At 43.5% G+C, this 19944-nt stretch overlaps 1 protein-coding gene across 1 annotated transcript in view; it reads left to right on the top strand.

Annotated features, from left to right (window-relative positions):
• Nucleotides 1-2322, top strand: part of wfdc1 (WAP four-disulfide core domain 1) — a 19771-nt gene extending 17449 nt beyond the window's left edge. The window contains exons 6-7 of the mRNA XM_083654398.1: nt 1038-1097; nt 1615-2322. Coding sequence (XP_083510524.1) covers nt 1038-1096 — 59 coding nt within the window. The 3' untranslated portion in view covers nt 1097; nt 1615-2322. The remainder of the gene's footprint in view (nt 1-1037; nt 1098-1614) is intronic.
• Nucleotides 2323-19944: the final 17622 nt, after the last annotated feature.

The following is a 19944-nucleotide window of genomic DNA, read 5'->3' on the forward strand; positions in this document are numbered from 1 at the left end:
CAAATCCAACCAATGGTCAATGGAAATCCCAACATGAAGTTACAATGCATATAAACGAGCCTGATCATCAATTCAAAAGAAAATGAGTCGCAAAATGTTGCTGGCTGCGTGAATGCAGTCAGCGCGACAGGCAGAGGAAAAAAGGTAGCCTAATAGCCTACAACTGGTCCGATTTAGAGATGGAGGGGGGAAAAGGCTGATTTGGTTCTATAATTGCACCTGAAACGTGTGCAATGTATTAGCCTACTCACAGTCACTGTATTCACTTCAGACAGCACCACCGCACCAGTGTGTGCTTTTCATCCTCTCATCTCGCCGCTGTGCCAAATGCGCGCACACAGGCAGCCTGCTGTCTGTCGAGCAAAGCTTTTTTTTGGTGAAATAATCCTCCAGGGCGCTTCTTGTTAACAGTCCGAGTGAGTGGCAGGTCGAACGTCAAAGGCACTTCATCCATATTTATGATCTGCTCCGGTTCGATGGAATATTCCTTGATCTTCCTTTGTGTGAATTCGCCGAAGTTTGTGATTTTCTCCTGGTAGTCGGGGGAGGGAGTTGATGGGCTTGTGGCCGTTTGCTTACCGTAATTACCATATGTAAGTGGTCACGCACAGAGGGGATTGTTGGGAAAGAGATGGCTGTTTGAGGAAGCTCCCATTTACCGTATTACCGTAACATTTCAACAAAACAACATAACACAACACCACCGTTGTTTATTTTTACAGTGCACACAGTGTCCGCGGTGTGGTGAAAAGAGGGCAAGAGAGGAAATTAAAACAGAAGTGGATTTATAGTTAGAAAGAGTGCTAAAAAAGAGTTTTTTTTTTTTTTTTTTTTTTTTTTTTCTGAAAAAATCCATAGATAAGACGCACCGTTATATAAGCCGCAGGGGCCAAAAAACGGGAAAAAAGCCGCGGCTTATAGTCCGGAATTTACGGTATATAATTAGCTACTCCTGAATCAGGTGCAACCGTTCTCCAACTTGACATACTGTACCTGCCTGACCTGACCTGATGGTGTCACTGTCTCCCCTCTGACAGGCAGTAACTCTAACAATGCAGTAGGCTACGAGAAACATCACCACAAGCACCTGGGTTGAGGTACAGTACGTTTCAGCCATTTTAATTGAATATTAATATGAATATTACTATCTGTAATAGAGTACCACACGGATGATGATGATATTTTTGTAGGCCAAGCATCGCGCTCGGTTCCCTGGAAATCAGTGGGTTTTTGTATGGGGATGGTTAGCAAAAGTTTATGAAACGGAGACCTTTGTGTTCAGCAAGAGAATCTTCACAAATGAACACTTGTGATTTTTGAAGCATAAATTGCGATCGCCGAAACCCGCGTGTTTCAGAAAACGCTTCAAAAGTCATATTATAAAAGCTGTGTTCATTTGTGAAGATGATCTTGCTGCTGAACACAACCACAGACTTTATATTCCAGGCATCTTCTAACCAAAACCACCCATAGAAAAATCTCATTGACTTCCAGTGGAGGAGACCAGGCGATGCTAACTTCTGGGTTGTAGGACTCCTCCCTGTGCCACTCTATAGTCATCTTCATATCCATTCATAAACAAATCCTCACATGTTTCCCTCCTCCTCCTGTCAGATGGAGCAGACCTCAGCCTCAGCTATGACATCATCACACAACCTCAACATCAACTGCCCCTCCCCCCTGGCACAGGCTCAGATGGAGCAGACCTCAGCCTCAGCTATGACATCATCACACAACCTCAAAATCGAGTGCCCCTCCCCCCTGGCACAGGCTCAGATGGAGCAGACCTCAGCCTCAGCTATGACATCATCACACACAACCTCAACATCAACTGCCCCTCCCCCCTGGCACAGGCTCAGATGGAGCAGACCTCAGCCTCAGCTATGACATCATCACACAACCTCAACATCAACTGCCCCTCCCCCCTGGCACAGGCTCAGATTGAGCAGACCTCAGCCTCAGCTATGACATCATCACACCACCTCAACATCGAGTGTCCCTCCCCCCTGACACAGGCTCAGATGACCTGGTGACCAAACACATCTATAGCGCCTACCTCCTCCTTGCAAAGCCCTGTCTGGCCCTGGTCTCTCTTCCTGAGTCCTTTGGGATCCACTCTGACAGCCAAAGAAATAAGCCATGTTCAGAATGGTTCACTCATTCACTCGCTCACTATTCCCCATGTTAGTGTTGATCATAACAGTGAACTATATGGGGGAACAATCAAACCAGTTTCAGACACTACCTCACTCTTCTTCTTCAGTAAACACGGCAGCATTGCATTGTGGTATATGGGAGAAATTTTAGGGTGCATTCTCTGTTCGCTATACTTAAGCAATATAGCACGAGAGCAAGTGTGTTGTGGTGAATATATATATATAAATATATTCCACAACACACGCTGCTCGAGTGCTATATTGCTTTTATAAAACGGTTTCCAAGTATAATAATATAATAATAATAATACTATAAGTCCGACTGGCATTTTATTCTGATAGAGTCAGTTGAAACACTACTGTAAGGCGGGACCTCTAGCAAGAAGATAGACGTGCGGGTGATTTGATTGGATCGTTCTGGAGACTGAAGTCGACATTGGCCAATCCTGGCGCTTGCTGAGAGCTTTTTGCAAAGGCCGACACCAGAGCCGTACGCCGACACCAAGTAACGTTACGTCTTATTTAGAAATGCGGGGTTAAGAGTGAGGGCGCGCGAGAGAGGGGTTAAGACATTAGCCCGCGTCTATTCTTGTACAAAACATCATTTTCTGCGAAGTATTAGTAAAGTTATAAGCGAAGATCGATTCACAAGGATCTGAAAACTGTCTCCGCCATTTTGTTTTTGAGGTAACCAAAGCCTAAGAGAGTTGCGCCATCATGCGTCTGGCTGCAAGCGAGTAGCTTTTTGTTTTGACACTACTGTAAGGCGGGACCTCTAGCAAGAAGATAGACGTGCGGGTGATTTGATTGGATCGTTCTGGAGACTGAAGTTGACATTGGCCAATCCTGGCGCTTGCTGAGAAGCTGAGAGCTTTCTGGAAAGCCCAACACGGAGCTCGAGCGCAGCGCTGCCTTTTAGTAAGAGAGTTGCCATGGCAACCAATAACCCATGGCCATGGGTTATTGAACTCGGTTACTGGAATTATACAATGGCTGTGAACCAATCAGATTGCTTGATTTGAGAGAGCCGTTTTATAATATAGACTAGTAGTGAATCAAATGAACAGTTGAGAATTCGGACACTAGTACAAAATGGCCAATACACTATATAGTCCACTTACTATTTGTGTGATAGGGAGGGGTTTGGAACAGGGCTATAGTGTGTTTGGTTTCCTGTCTCTCTGCCTGCTGTGTCTGTGATGATGAAGGGATGGGTGGAGGAGGTGAAGACATGAGAGTGTTGATGGTGACGCAGGGGAACCGGGAAAAGGGGAGAGCAGGACTACAAACCAAAGCTCTTCTTTTATCAAACGTCTCAAACCCTCTCAAAAGGAAATGACCTACCCATGCCTCTCTCTCTCTCTCTCTCTCTCTCTCTCTCTCTAGTTCAACTCAATGGTGCTTTATTGGCAGGACAAAATCCACACATTCCTATACATATGTAACAATATGAACAATGTGTTTGTCTCTCTCTATCTCTCTACCTCTCTCTCTATCTCTCTCACACACACACACACGCACACACCCCACACACACACACACACACACACACACACACACACACACACACACACACACACACACACACACACACACACACACACACACACACACACACACACACACACACACACACACACACACACACACACACACACCAGGGAATCGATAGCCAGTCAACAGAGAAAATCAAGACCATGTGGCCCTGATAAATCTCTCTCTCTCTCTCTCTCTCTCTGCTATCATAAAGTTAAATCAAATCCACGTTTTCCACATTTCATTGGCGTTTGGCCATTCAAAGGCTTTTTCAGAGGGACGCTGCTCACATTTGCTGTTCTGAAATCTGGAATATTTCATAGTTAAGGGGGAGTAGAGGTTGCGTTTGTAATCAAATCTAACTGTGATTTAACGTGATAATTAATAGCTCTAATTATAACAATATAGACACTGTGTAAGACTAATACTGTTGACTCCATCCAACAGATGCTGAATATACTATGTCATAGTATTCAAAGAAAAACATTCAACAAGTGGTTTTGTCTTGCATTCAAGCCTATCATGCTGATTTCACAGTGATTTGGGTAAAACATTATCTTCTGTACAAGCAGATAGTTTCTAGTTGCATGTTTCATTATAATTTGATTCATGGAATTCTTTTTCGTTTCATTTTCTCTCTCAAAACATGTCACGTTATTGCCGTTTTTAATTACTGCCAGTAAGATGATCCGACTTAAAATACCTTTGAAATACACATTTTGAATTGAAGGTAAAATCACTGTCTAAGATTATATATTTAAAGTTGGTTCAATTTTTGAATCTAAATACATTATTCTCAAACTTAACTTACACATAAAAGTTCTAACTGTCCAAAGTAGTCAGTCATATATGAGTGTGTTATCAAATCAAATGGTGCTGAGCTCGACGCTGCCTCTGGAACAGAAGAATAAGCTGGTCTGTAATACAAAGACATATTACAATCATAGCTGGAGGTGTGAAGCAGAAGATGTGACCATTCTCTTCTCTGTGTGCTCAAATTCAAGTGACTTCTAACAGTTGATCCAACATGGTGCTCTCTAACGCTGCCTTGTTTCATCCAAATAAACCACATTGTTGAGATACAGTACGTCTGGGGTGTTGTTGTGCAATTGATCAACGATATGCAAGTCAATGGAATAGCAGTGACTTATCGTGTTAATGCAAGAAGTTAATGGCCTGAACAAGTGTCTGTCTGATCCTGTCCTGCTCTGATAGAGTTCGTATTGAATCACTTCGACGAAAAACAGAGTTACGTTAAAGAACAATGAGCTGACTACAGTATTTGGTTTCTTACTGTAATGCAGAGGTTCCCAAAATAGGGCTCCAGGGACCTTTTTCAAGAGGTCTCAAAATTGTGGGGATCCCCTGTTTAAGGCATTGGCTCCCTCTACTGGACAAGGGTAGACAATTCTGTTTTGATGGACTGAAGTCACTGGATCAGGCCTGGGTTGAAATTGGACTTCCCATCGGAGAAACATGACGACAACATGTCATGCCTTTACTTGCTGTTTTGTGCCTGCATGGTGCGTCTTCTCATGGTCTCCGATTGGGTCGTCTCATCACTCTTGCATGACTTTACGACAGCCTTGACCGTAACCTAACCCCATCCATAACCTCAGTGACCCCGGCCCTACTACACCCACCCTACACCCACCCGACCACCTCCCCCACTGCTGTGAAATGGCCTGTTTTTACTGAGTCCCATGCTTGACCCAAGTTGAGCCTCTACTAGCGGAAAGCTATGTTGGCTATAGGTTGAGGCGATGTCTCATCATAGACGCTGTGTTAGCAACAACCCAAACCGAAAATACAGTAAGCCCACCACTTTCTGCATGTTGTGTGCACTTTTCGAGATTCAAGATTATTTTTTACTTATCCCGAGGGAGATTTCTCTTGGACATACATTACAGGCTGGCCTGCCACATACTACACACCGTACAACAGTGCCATAACAACAGAAGAACAACACAAGAACAGGTAGCATAGCACACAAGTGCAGACATGTGTGAACGAACGTACAGTTAAAGTGCATCCATTCATCAATTACAGTACAATCAACATTGCTTATGACCTGAGTTTAGGAGACTAACTGATCGTGGAATAAAATAGTTTTTGTAACTGTTCAGGTATCTTTTCTTGTGTTTAATTGGAACTCTGTAACGTCTGCCAGATGGGAGCGGTTTGTATTCTGAATACAAGACATGGGAGGGGTCAGCAATGATTTTCCTATAGCTTGTTTGATGACAGTTTTCTCAAAAAGTATTTTGGAGGGTGGGATGCTCCCTCACCCCCATCACTTTCATTGCAGTATGAACCAGTCTGTTTGTGATTTTAACTTAACGGACAAGTTGCCAAACCAAACAGAAATTCTGTAGCATAAAATGCTCTCTATCACAGCATAATAAAATAACATCAGTACCCTCTGTCCGACCCCAAACACCCTGAGTCGTCACAGGAAGTAAAGTCGCTGCTGGATCCTAGAGCACACCATGTTCACATGCACATTCCAAGACAAGTTACAATCAATATGCACACCCAAGTATTTGTATGATGAACCTGAGCAATATGGACATTGTGGACCAGGACCAGTAGTGGAGAATGGCCCCCAGATGCCCTGGATCAAACATGATTTATTCTGTGCTTACGAGGTGATGGTCCTCACACTATGACCTACAGACTATAACTAGAAATGTCGGTATCTGTGTCCATAAGACCCAACATGGCAGTGTCGCCCGAAAACTTGACAATGAAAATTCTCGAATTACTGCAATATGCAATCATTTGCGTACACTGTAAAAAGAGGGGGAGAACTCACGCATCCTTGGGGGACACCTGTGTTGATTTCTTTGGTGCTCAGATAATGTCTGGACTGGTTCACTGCTGGGTCCTGTTGGTTAAAAATGACAAGGGTAGACTATAAGAGGATAACTTACAGTAGCCTAGGCCAGCTATTCTCAACCACTGGGTCATGGCCCACTGGTGGGCCTCAGAGCACCGTGTAGTGGGCCACGGAGGCAGTGGTATTGCCAATTAGAAAAAAAAAAGGAAAAAAAAACGTGATTACAGCTAGTTGTTTATTTATTTTGTATATAACTAAATGTGCTCAAGAATTATATAAATCCAAAACTTCTAATGCATAATTTTGATGACTTTTTCTCTCTCTCTCTTTCATTTATCTGGGAAGGTGGTCCTCGGAACTATTTTAACAATCAGAAGTGGGCCCTAAGTTAGAAAAGGTTGAGAACCCCTAGCCTAGCCTAGGCTATCTGAGCTCCTTTGGAGGGGAGCAAACAGCTCTTACAGTGCGTGTGTGCAGGGCCGTAGCTAGCTATGAGGACGGGGAGGTCCGGACCTCCCCTAATATTTCAGAGGATTTTTTTTTTTTTTTTTTTTTTTTTTTTTTATAAAACAATCTGCATGGAAAAGCATGAAAAACACGGGATCGCTTTTATTTTGAAACGAAAGGCAGGTCGGGCAGGAAGTCATCTGACGCCGCGTCCGCGGTAACTTGATTCCGAGATGACTGTCTGTCTGCCTGGCGAGATAATTGAAGGTGAGCGAGCTGCGAGACAGTGAGCGAGTGAACGACAGACAGTGAGTGACACTGACAGATTTTTTAGCAACAACCAAGAAAGTAAGTGTCTAGTCTGTCTCTTAAGTAATGTTACCTGTGTGACACGTTGGGATGCTACTGGCTAATCATGCATGATGCCAATTGCCAAGCTCCCGAAGTCAGGTATGCAGGTGGCTATATGCATGGTTTCAGTTTCATGACCCAATAAGTAACAAAAAGAGGTGGTGTAAAGTTAAAAACAACAGAATATATTTTATTTTATTTTTCAATCGTTCCTATCAGGAATAAATAAATGTCCCTCTGTATGTTTTTTTTATTATCGATGATGACTTTGTGTGTTGTGTACGGCTTGGGTTGTGTACCTGTGTTTGTAGGTGTCATTTTGATATGAATTTGGCTAAAACAGTTTGTGTTTGTTAGTTACAATTATGTTGACAGGAGAGCTGAGCAGGTGGTGACATGAAAGAGAATATACTGAATAATGACATCACAACAGTATAATCCTAATGTTGATTTAAAATGATATATTACTCTAAATATGGCTTAAAAAGGGGAAAAAAAAACTCAATCTTTTTTTCCGCCTCCCCTTGCTGGACCTCCCCTATTTCGGAACCCTGGCTACGGCCCTGCGTGTGTGAGCAGCCAGGTGTTTGCTTTCACTATACAGCCGGCTACAGTACGGCTCAATGAGCCCATTAGGAGAGCTCTGTTTGGGTGTTCCAGACACAATACAAGACCTCCATGAAAATTTCATGTAGTGTCCATTACAGGTATTTAACTTTATTGCTTTCCCATCTCACCTTCCTGACTGACAGCTTTTTAGGCACAATCACAGGCAGACTAAACACAAATAATAACACATTTTCCTTTTTTAGCACCACCTCATTTCTTGTGTTTTTTTTCCAAGCAAAAAGGATGTGTAGTATTCTATTATTTTAGCGTTAAGTTTCGAATGTCCCGCCCCCTACTTTCCTCGGGAGAATCATCTTTGTGCAGCCAGAAGTGGGATGCTTTCTCTAGAATAACAGGTTATTAAAATAATAACGTCACTAACTGACTAGGCTATAGTAGTGTCCTCTAGTAAGAGAGTGGCGTCAGCGGAGGACCAAAATGCGAGAATCATTAGCCAATGAACAGCCAGGAATGGGTCTCGCGCTACTTTTGCATGCTAAAATAAAGCAGATAATGTACAATTTGATTAATTTCAAGGGATGAAAAACCCTTTCAAAGTACAACACTGTCTATTTTGATGCAACTCGACAGTGCTGCTTTTTTTTACTGAAGAGTTCCACTTTCTACTTCCTGGAAAAAAACTGGTCCATTGGAGTGAATGGAGATGTCAGAACTCTTCTATTATACGGCTCTGGGCTATAGTATATGTGACAATTAGGCCTAATGATGTGCATCTTCTCTCTCCATTTCTCTCTGCTCTCTCCCCCCTCCCTCTCTCTCTCTCTCTCTCTCTCTCTCTCTGTCACACACACACACGCACGCACACGTGTCAGAAAAAAGTCAATGGGCACTCACTGTGAAGCGTTGTGTTGTGGGCAACCTGGAGGTGTTGTTGTCCTGGACGGGTTCACGTTACACAGCGCAGGAGGAAGCACGCTGTTAGCTGCACGTTTAGCCTACTGACTGTCGCTTTGGTTTTGACGGTTTTGACAAAGTGCCACCCGGGCATGTCGGGCACGAGCGCATCACCACTTCACCATGAGCGCGCCCAATATACAGTCCATGGCGCGCCCACTAAATCCACGGAGAAGAGGTTAGTAGCATGATACACTCAAAGTTTGATATTTTCCGAATTTATCGATGATGCCCACGATGTCTTGACTCTTTCCTCTAATTATCATTCTCAATGAAAAATATTTTATCGGGATAGTCAGCTGTAGGCTACTGTGTCAGCGTGACATCACGACACTGTCGGACTGGACACCCGGATATGCCAACCAATGATGCCAACCAGCAATATGTCGTAAAGTTGTGTGAACTGTCGCAGTTTTTAAAATGAAGTGAATTAGTAAAAAGCACAGCCTGCTATAGCGCGAGACACTCAAGGCTGGCTCCATAGGGCCCCATTATAAGCTGCCCTTTGTTTACCAACACTGTCTCCTTCATAAAGAGATTATAGTGAGATAGTGACTTTATAGCTGTAGTGTTTTAGAGTTTTATCTGTGTGTGTGTGTGTGTGTGTGTGTGTGTGTGTGTGTGTGTGTGTGTGTGTGTGTGTGTGTGTGTGTGTTTTATTTGACATATAATGGGGGTGGGGGTGTAAATGTGAGATGTCAAGTAGGCCTACAAGTCTTTTAAGTGTCTGTGGGATAATGTCCATGCGGGGATCGTTGCAGAGCCGGTTTGCTCAGGGGGGCATCAGGGAGGGGGGAGTGACAATGTTCTGATTTGTGGGGGCTTTCGGGTCTCATTGAAGAGGCGGATGGCAGTTGGGTAGAAGCTGTGCTTGTGACGGGAGGTTCTGGTACTGCCAGACATCAGTCTTCTGCCATGGGGAGGACCCTGAAGAGCTTAGGTCCTGGATGGTGGGGTCGGCAATAGTTTTCTGTGTAGATCCTGAATGGATGGCAGGCTGCACCCGACCACCTTCTCAGCGCAGCGGATGATGCGCTGCAGTCTCCTTGCGGGCAGCAGCATACAGTACCAGACATACAAAGTAGATCTTACAACTGTGACTGTCTATAAGAGAAAACTGCTCACATTTAAACATAAATGTCTAGACTCATAATGTTTCACAGTCAAGTTCAGGTTTATTATAAAGCTACATAGCATTGGGGAAGTTGCTTTTTACATCGATTTAACACCCAATTAAACAAACTGTATCAAAGATGTCTAGCCTAAATAGTGATGGCATTATATCATAATACTGATATGCATTTTATAGCCTATTGCTATGAGTGAAAGTATGATTATCCCTTTAACCAGAAATACCTCCAAGAATAAGCTGGATGTGCTGAGAAGAGAGAAGAAACGTACCCTCCCTCTGCTGGTCAAGGTAGGATACGACCATCTTTCCCTCATAAGTCATAAGGATTTCTTTATTAAGCTTATTTATTAATGCTTATTCCGTCTTATATAACTGTTCCTGTCCGAGTCGCCCAGCCAATCTATGATCCTGACTGCCATGTTGTGGAGGGGTTAAGTTGGGGTTTTAGTGCAACCCTATACCCTGTTGATCTACGGGCCCATTAAGTAAATGTTATGCGGGCGATTGTGTGCACTCAGCAGAACAGATTTATTAGGGGACACTTGGCACGGGCGAAGCCTCTGAACCTGTGCCATCTGACAGATAGATGCCCTGTCTCCAGTGCCAGTGTTGGAGAGTGAACTACCCGACCCGGAGACAGTATAAGCCCTGTGAGCCCCGACAAGATTTACAGCTTGTGTCGTTCATAGCCACATTGCGGGACCTATAAACACATTTATACCATGGTCTGGGTGAATACTCGATTCTGATTGGCTGCAGAGGGTCCATTATTTTTGTGATAATGCACAGTGATAATGCACACCTAGTTAAGTAGTTCCAGTGAAATGGTCTGTTCATCGTTCATATCAATGCGCCAGGATCACGACAGAGCCGTTTGAGCTCTATACCACTGTTAAGGCTTAATGTGGCACTTTTATAAGTTTAGAAACAAGTCGTAGTCAAAGTAACTATTTAGATTACCCCGGTGTGCTCAGTTTAGAAATCTATCTAAATCTAAATCAGCTATTTAGAAATCTGATTTTCGTTTTTGGAGATCTGTTAGTCAGCTGACAGAAGCCGGCTCTCAGCTGTCAACTGTCAAACCCTCTGTTTACAACTTTGCAGCAAGCCAGCCAGGGGCTCTGGGAGAGCACGCGCCGTCTGTATCAGCGATAAAGTGAAAAAGATGAGATCAACACAAACAAAACAACGAAATGGGCAGTTAACACCAACACACTGAGAGACTTCCTTGTACAAAACAACCTGGACTCCAACATTGAAAGCTTCAGATGGTTTTCAGTCTCCTCCGAGCCTCGCGCCACTTACGTTAACGTTATTCCCGGAATGCGAGTTTAACGAGCCAGTTACATGTCGTTGCATTCTTAGACATTGCCGTTTGCTTTATTTCATATGTTACATACAATTGGCCAAATTATGAGTTAGTTTATGGGCCAGGTTACAGGCACTATTTTCTCCTATGAAATCTTGAGCAGCCGAGGGGACTATTTTGTCTCCGCTTCTCAACTCATATCCAAGGTTATGAAAACTAGATTTTGATTGCAAAATGCATGAAAATATAAATGAATGGTCTTGTTTTGTTTCTTTGGCAAGTGACCATGGTATAAGCAGGTTAATATACTTTGAGGTGTCCATTATCAGAAAATAATGGATGACGCGGAGGCGTGCCTCCGCGTGCAGTCCTAACATTTAGTTAGGATTTTTAGAATAGCTAAAAGTGATGTTGTCATTTTGCGACCAAGGGTTCTAATAACTAATAAGCCATGCCTCTCTATTTTACTCTCAGTTGTCTGAAGAGTTCGCAAACTTTCAAGTCAGCCATACAAGGACGCGCATGGTCAACCAGCAGTGGACTGACTGTGTGTGTGTGTCTGTGTGTCTGTGTGTGTGTGTGTGTGTGTGTGTGTGTGTGTGTGTGTGGGTGTGTGTGTGTGTGTGTGTGTCTGTGCGCGCGTGCCGTGTGTGTGTGTGTGTGTGTTTGGGGGAGATTAGCACATTCCAAACCCTCCCTTGAACATTTTTGGGCTCTGTGTTGATTAAACGTTTAATATGAAGTGGACCTCGTCGCATGAGGGGCAGACATGACCAGTGGAGGAGGAATGACCAAATCCCTTTGAAGTGAAACAGTGTGAGAGCCCATAGCCTCCCCTCCTCCTGGCCCTGCCCAGCCCATAGCCTCCCCTCCTCCTGGCCCTGCCCAGCCCATAGCCTCCCCTCCCCCTGGCCCTGCCCAGCCCATACTAGCCTCCTCCTGGGCCTGTGTTGTAGTGAGCGTGCCTCCTCATCATTCTGATGAACCCTGCTGCCCCTGATAGGGTTTCTCATGGCAGCTTTGTCCTTCGTTGACACCGGAGCCCCCGAATTAAAGCCAGCCATTTAGAGAGAGCTCACCTCCCCTGAATTAACAGGCCGATATCAGTGTCACAGAGCGCAGAGTTCACACACTACACTGCCACTGTGTGTGTGTGTGTGTGTGTGTGTGCGTGTGCGTGTGCGTGTGCGTGTGCGTGTGTGTGTGTGTGCCTGCGTGTGTGTGCCTGTGTGTGTGTGTGTGTGTGTGTGTGTGCCTGTGTGTGTGTGTGTGTGTGTGTGTGTGTGTGTGCCTGCGTGTGTGTGCCTGTGTGTGTGTGTGTGTGTGTGTGAGTGTGTGTGCCTGTGTGTGTGTGTGTGTGTGTGTGTGTGCCTGTGACTACGACTACCCACTCATGACTCAGCCAAATCTGACTTACCTATTACAGTATAGTACAGGATCCTGTGTAGATTATAATGTAACAATATCCAACACCCCTTTCAATCATTTCCTAACCACCTTTGTCTTGTTCCTTAGCGTGTGTGTGCGACTCTACTGTGGATGGAGCAGACGCTTTCAGTTTAGAGTTGTAGCGTCCATCATGTCTAAGTTAAGATAACTAAAAAAAAAAAAAAAAAAAAAAAAATTTTTATAAAGTCGGTGGGCATGTAATCGGTGTACAGTATACACCCGACCACCATGTAACACCGGTAACACACCGACTACCGCAGCAAAGCTTAGCCCACTTGTGACCCACTTGTTGTTGCCATGTAGCAGCTGCAGGTTCCCACAGGGAGGAGGCGCTGTGGTGCTGCTGCAGAGAGACAGACAGCTGGTCTGAGACAGTCTCCAACTACCCTGACAAACATTCATTGGATTTAAAGAATGCCGGGGGAACAACCACCCAGGGACTTGTGTTAATGAGTGACATGAAGTCTCTGTTTCCCTTCAGCAATGAGTCACGCAACACAGAACTGCTAAACATGGCACGCCTCCCCCATGGCACCTCTCCTTCCTTCTCCATGGCCTCAGGGGTATTGTTGTGTATGTGTGAAGTCTTGCTTATCAAAAAAAAAAGTGATAAGTGGATTTGGTTGTCACCTTAGGCTACTTGGCTAATATTACATTATATGGCATGCTGGAAATACTGTAGTCCAAAATATGTGCTATATGTGCTGTATGTGCGTTTTGCTAATACTATAGTAGCACAAAGTGCTGCCACTATTACTACTATGGCTGCTACTACCACTGTTCATAATAATAACAATAATAATCATCATCATCATGAACCCATCTTCAGTTGTGGCAAATTGATGTGGCTCAGGAAATGGTGGTGCTTATGTGAGAGGGTGGTGAGAGGGCTCTACTAATAACTATTTTATTAAATATTGGTCTATGGCTGAGTCATCTTGTATAACTAGTGGGAGTTAGACCCCCCCCCCCCCCGGTCTGGAATACAGTGAGTGTCCTTATGTATAGAATTGGTGATGTCACCAGTGATGTAACTCAAGCACATTAATGAAGATGTAATCAGTGAGTGGTGTCATCAGTGAGTAATGTCATCATCAGTGAGTGATGTCACCAGATGGTGTCAGCATTGCTTGAGTGACATCACACATCATTAGGTAATTAGGGCAATCATTTGGTAATTAAGGAAATTAATTGGCCCTAATTACCCAATTAAAAAAAAATCCTGTCCTGTTAGGTCACCAGCAGGGGTGCTCTTTACACTTCCTGAGAGATTCAGCAGCCCGATGGCACGTAAAATGGCATACAGACAGACACACACTTCGCTTTATTAAGATTATACTTTGCATTTTTTGGCTTCCACAATTTATCATCGATTTTGGCATATCAGCAATGTTTAATTTAATTTTATTTAGCTAACATTTGCTTTAGTTGAAAATATACACTGTGTGGAAACGGTACAGCCTCTATGTGTCTGTCCGTTGTGTTGTGATTACACACTGTGTGGAACACTCTTGTACTTGGCACTGAAAAACAAGCGTTTCAAATCCCCTTTGTCCACATGTGACACATGTCATCAGATTAAATCCTGCAATCTGCACTAATTGCTGCAATTTGTAGGCAGCGTTTTGTCTGCATCAACATGAGGCCTTTTGTGTCCAGTCGATGACAAAAGAGATCCGCTTGCCAAGTTCACTGTGGAAGGGAGGTTAGTCAAAACAAGGGCTCGAGGTGAGCTAACAGCACTCATCTTTCCTGAGTGACACTGACCTAAAAATATGGACACAGCTATCCCATTGATTTTGGTCTCCCGTTTGGAGTTGATTCGTTGGCCGTCGCCATCTTGATTTTTCATCAGCAGCAGAGTGGGAAGGAATGGGTTTGAGTCCTTGCACAGCTCACTTGAGATGGGGCGTCTCCCAGAGCCGCAGCTCCGCCTGCACAATCACTGGACAGGCGATCTGTCAATCACCCCCTTTTCTGTAATCTATTTTACTCCAAACGGCCGAGTTATATAAAAAATGCCCCCCCCCCCTACAGCTGCTATGAAAAGGTGAAATTAGCTATATCGACCAAAACCGCGTTTCGCCCCTGACTGGAAAGATGTTTAATCCTGTTACAAAGTCGTGCATTTTAACATGGGGAGAATGCCCCGGACCCCCAAGTGGCCATTCGAGGAACTACAGCTTTTCACTTCACTTCCGCGTCATCATCACTGACGCCTAGCGTTTGCCCATTGGTCATCCCTCCGGAAACATGAAGAGCCAGACTCTCTCCTGTGCTGGTACAGTGTGACGGTACAGATACAGTAGTCTGGCAAGCGAGACTAATGAGAAGGCAAAAGCCATCTTGGTCTGTTGGTCCTATCATAAACATTTACATGATCTATAAATGAATGAATGAATGACTTTATTCTGGACAATGCATAACAACATCCAAGGGATGACATGAAAAGTGCGAACACTTATCTCCATCATGGTCCCTGGTCTTATAACAACATGACATACAATAACATATAACATCAGACAAACAATACAGGACAGTCAAGGATAACATAGACCGATACTGGATTTTTGGGGCCGATACCGATATTAGGGAGTAAAAAAATTCCGATGTCGATATATCGGCCGATATTCTTATATTATACAGTATATACACATTATATTACACAATGTTTTTGCAATGATCCCTAAAATATCAAACACATGACAAAGATATGACTTGACATGACTTGAGATATGTAATGTAGGCAAGATATTTTACAGCTTATCAATCAACTTTATTGTCCAAATGACATCAATGCAATGAAACAGTAAACTTCATTGGGAATTTAATAATTATAAATAACTAGAAATACAAAAACACAAATAGAATAAATATAAAATATAACTTGAGATAAGAAAAAAGATAAAATATACACAACATGCTGTCTATAATCAGATCAGAAAGACTTTAATGATTCCCGGGGGGAAATAAAAAAATACAGATACAAAAAAATCTGCAATATCGGCCAACATATCGGTGAACTGATATATCGGTCGTGCTCTACAGGAACACGAGACATAAACCAACAGACCATAATAAGTGTGTGGGGGGGCAGAAATGAACCTAGCAAGAACATCATGTTCCTTGTTTTATTGAGACTGAGTGACAGCAACAGACTGAGGTCATTGTGTGGCAATAGCAATGAGCATCATATTATTATTATTATTAGTTTTTCAGTTTGTATTACCCCCCTCCCCCCAACATTGAGTTGGCAGCCCTACATCAAATAGTTGCTAGTTGATAGAAATAGTTGATAAAAGGTGAGAACGTGTTGGTGGGCGCAGTTTGCTGTTTGGCCCCGGGGTGCCTGCTTGGCACGCGCCGCACCGCAGGGGGTCGGAATGATGGATGGAATAGGTTGATGCTCCATCATTGCTCAGGAGGCTTTTGAAGAAGGGAGAGAAAGCTGGAAGGAATAGAGAGAGCCAAAGTCACACCCACTTCCGGTTTAGGCATACGAACCAAGAGATTTCATCCACCATTTATTTTCCATAGACATTTCGTAAAATGCTTATAAAAAATAGTTTTACTCAGTCAAACCAATGATTCAGCTATATTTAGAATCGGGAGACACTATATAATATTTTACTCTGACCAAAACTAAAAAAAAAAGAGATAAAAAATCTAATTATTATTTTTGTATTCGTTTTTTTTGTTGTTGGTCCGAGTCAAATGTTCTATGATCTCCCCTGTATTCTATAGGTGAATGGCTTGGTTTGACCAGGTACAACTATTTTTTTTATAAGCATTTTACGAAAAGTGCATGGAAAAATAAATGGCATAAACTGGAAGCGGGCGTGACTTTGGCTCCCTATTGGGAAATATAAGCTATAACTGGAGTGAAGATATATAGAGACTTGTGCTGAGTTGCCCACAGGTTTTAGATCATGCTGCAGGTCTAAGTAGAGCCATCTGAGGACGTGATGCCAGAGATGCCACGCCATCATCACTCACGGGCCTTCTCTGTCCTCAGCTTCTCATGAGACCTGGCAGGGCGAAGTCTGGGGCATTTAGGTCAACACCCGGAATACACATGATAGGGGCTGAGACCTGGCACCCTTACAAGCATGTTCATCACCCAAACCAATTTCTAACACTACCACATTTAGACGATGGTGACAAACTCAGAGACTTGTGCAACCGCATAAATACGCCCGCGCGTGCGCACACACACACACCCCGAAGCTCACACCTTACCCTCGCAGTGATAGGCCGACCCCAACAGACAGGAGTCCCAGTAGCCGCCGAGGGTTTCATCCGATCAGGTTCACCCAGATAACGGAGAAGTTCTCAGGGAAGAGTGCAGCCAGACATGGGGCCCTGGGTGGGATCACACGCCACGGATGGGAAGCGGCAGGCCGTCAATGAAGGAATGATTGATGAGGTAAGACCTCCGAGCATTTTACGAAATGTCTATGGGAAAATAAATTGCAGAAGAAAATCTCTGAATGAAGCAGGATGTGACGTTCACTTTGCCTCTCTATAGATGAACTTAAACTCTCTACTACCCCCCTCCCTTTCTTTCTTTTACTTTTATTAATTTTTTCTGTGTCCCCTCTTCTGTTGTGTATGTTACATGCGTCTTGTCTGTTCAATACTGCACCCGGCCATATTGTGTGTATAAATCAGAATCAGAATCAGAATCACTTTTATTGCCACAGTATACAAGTTACATACGAGGAATTTGTCTTAGTGTCTGTATGCAGCGTAGCGGTCACATCATTATACAGAGATAAGAAGTAGAAAGATAACTAAAAACAATCACAAAGTTGCATGTGCAATCAAATCGAATCAAATCGAGTCAATATATACAATATGTACATGAGTGGTGAAGTGTTCTGTGGATGATAAATATGAATTTACGTTGAATTTACATGAGATTTACAGACTGAGTTAAATAGACGTTAAATAGGCAGTGGATTTACATGAATTTACAGTCGGAGTTAAATAAGAGTTTACATTGAATGTACATGAAATTTGACTGCTGGGAGGGGCTGGGGGGGGGGGTCTTTGTTGTGCATAAAAATCGCTTCGATTATGAAGCAAATTTGTGTGGTACTTTAAAATTGAGGAAAACAAATGAAGATAAATGAGCATTTAATTTGCTGACTGTATAAAGGGTACTGTCCTTCCACTGTCCTTCACTAACCCTAATACAACAGAGTGGATACAAGGCAGAGGCACCTGTCTGGTGAAAGCAGCCATCCTACCTGGCTACACCATCATCATCCCATCACTTCACCTGTATTCTCCTAATTGCTTCCCAGCGGAGGTGGTTCTCCGTGCTGCACGCAGAACAATTCCGCTGTTCTGAAAGGCAGGAAAGTGTTTTTTAGAGAGAGCAGCTCTGGTACGAGCGAGGCACTGTAATCAAGACAAGAGCAAGAAGAAGGGGCCATTTGTCTTGTAATTGTTGTTGTTTTTCTAGCTCTAGTATGGATCGTTGGTTTGCTGATTGTAACTCTGTACTGCTGTATTGCTCAGGAAGAACAGAAAGATGGATGCTGGGGTATAGAGGGAATGAAGCAGGGATAGGCTTTCTGCCGGCCTGTCTTTAGTCATAGGTTGAGTTGAGACAGATCACCAATCGCCAGAAATGTAACATTATATGGACATTTCTGAACGAAAATACATAGCATTTTAACATTTCTAGATACGTGAATAATTAACGTCAGTTATACACGTGACGTGACGTCACAGTCTGAGGTTTAAGTAGGTCAAAGCCGCGGTAGGGTGGGATTGGCGGGCCCCTAGTGTTCTCGACTTGTAAGTTTCTTGTCATGAGAATTAAACCCGACCCAAACCATAACCCTAAGCCCAACCAAGTTGCTTTTGCTTTCATAAGCTGTGACGACCCGGTCATAAAGTCATTAGGATACACTGCTATTCATGTCTTAGGGAGTCTGACATTTAGCTTAAAGGTATTATTATGCAACTATTTCATTAAAAAAAAACGTTATCCTAGTTAGTGAAGTATAATCTGTCTGGGATGAGACGCTGGTTTGAGTAGTTGAGTTAGTGAAGTATTGTATCATCTCAATCAGAGAGAGAGGCGGGCGGCTTTAGCTCAGGAGGTAGAGCGGGTCGGCCAATGACGCAAGGGTTGGCGGTTCGATCCCCGCTCCCTCCCAGCTGCTGTCGTTGTGTCCTTGGGCAAGACACTTAACCCTCCTTGCTCCCGATGGTGTGTAGGCACCCTGCGTGGCCGCCATCGGTGTATGAATGGGTGAATGTAGACTACCTACTGATTGTAAAGCGCTTTGGATAAAAGCGCTATATAAATGCAGACCATTTACCATTTACAGAGGCTCTCCACATGCCTAATCAGATTTGGTTTAGCCTCTAAGGCCTGCTTAGTTTTCAGCTGCCCACATCTACAATCATATGGACACACGTACACACACAGGCACACACACGCACACACACGCACGCACACACACACACACACACGCGCACACACACACAGGCACACACACACACACACACACACGCACACACGCACAGGCACACACACACACACACAGGCACACACACACACACACACACACACACACACACACACAGGCACCTACACCTACACACACATAAACAAACTGCTCAAAATTGCCCAATCATGTTGACAGAGGCTGAGGCTAATCAGACAACATAATGTGACTTGATTGTAATGACTTGACAATGACAGCCCTGCATGTCCCTGACATACTGATCGATTGAGTGTCTGCTGATTGTTCATCAACTGCTCTTGTTACAGTAGCTCCACACCACAACTGCTTGATATTCAGTTGTCCTTATGCCAGGGGACTAAAACTGCAATTGACCCTTTTCACAGCACCCATGGTTAAAACACGGGTGTAACCAATACCATTACTGGCGCTGGAACATCTACATGGAATTAGGGGTGTCAAAAATAATCGATTATAAGATGCATCGCGATGCCAAAAATCGATTATTAAAAAAAATATATATATATATATTTATAATCAAATAAAATATAATGGAAGTACATGCAGTTGTTTATTTTAATTATGGATCATAATACAATGCAATTCCAAATGCACTTTTATTTTAAAAGTAGCCACACAGTGAGAAAAAAGAAAGTGAGAAAAAATAAATCATGTATTGCAGAAAAAAGTGATGCATCGATTTAAGATGCATCAAG

This window comes from Poromitra crassiceps, assembly GCF_964638095.1.
Source record: "Poromitra crassiceps genome assembly, chromosome: 18".
NCBI classification, from domain to species: Eukaryota; Metazoa; Chordata; class Actinopteri; order Beryciformes; family Melamphaidae; genus Poromitra; species Poromitra crassiceps.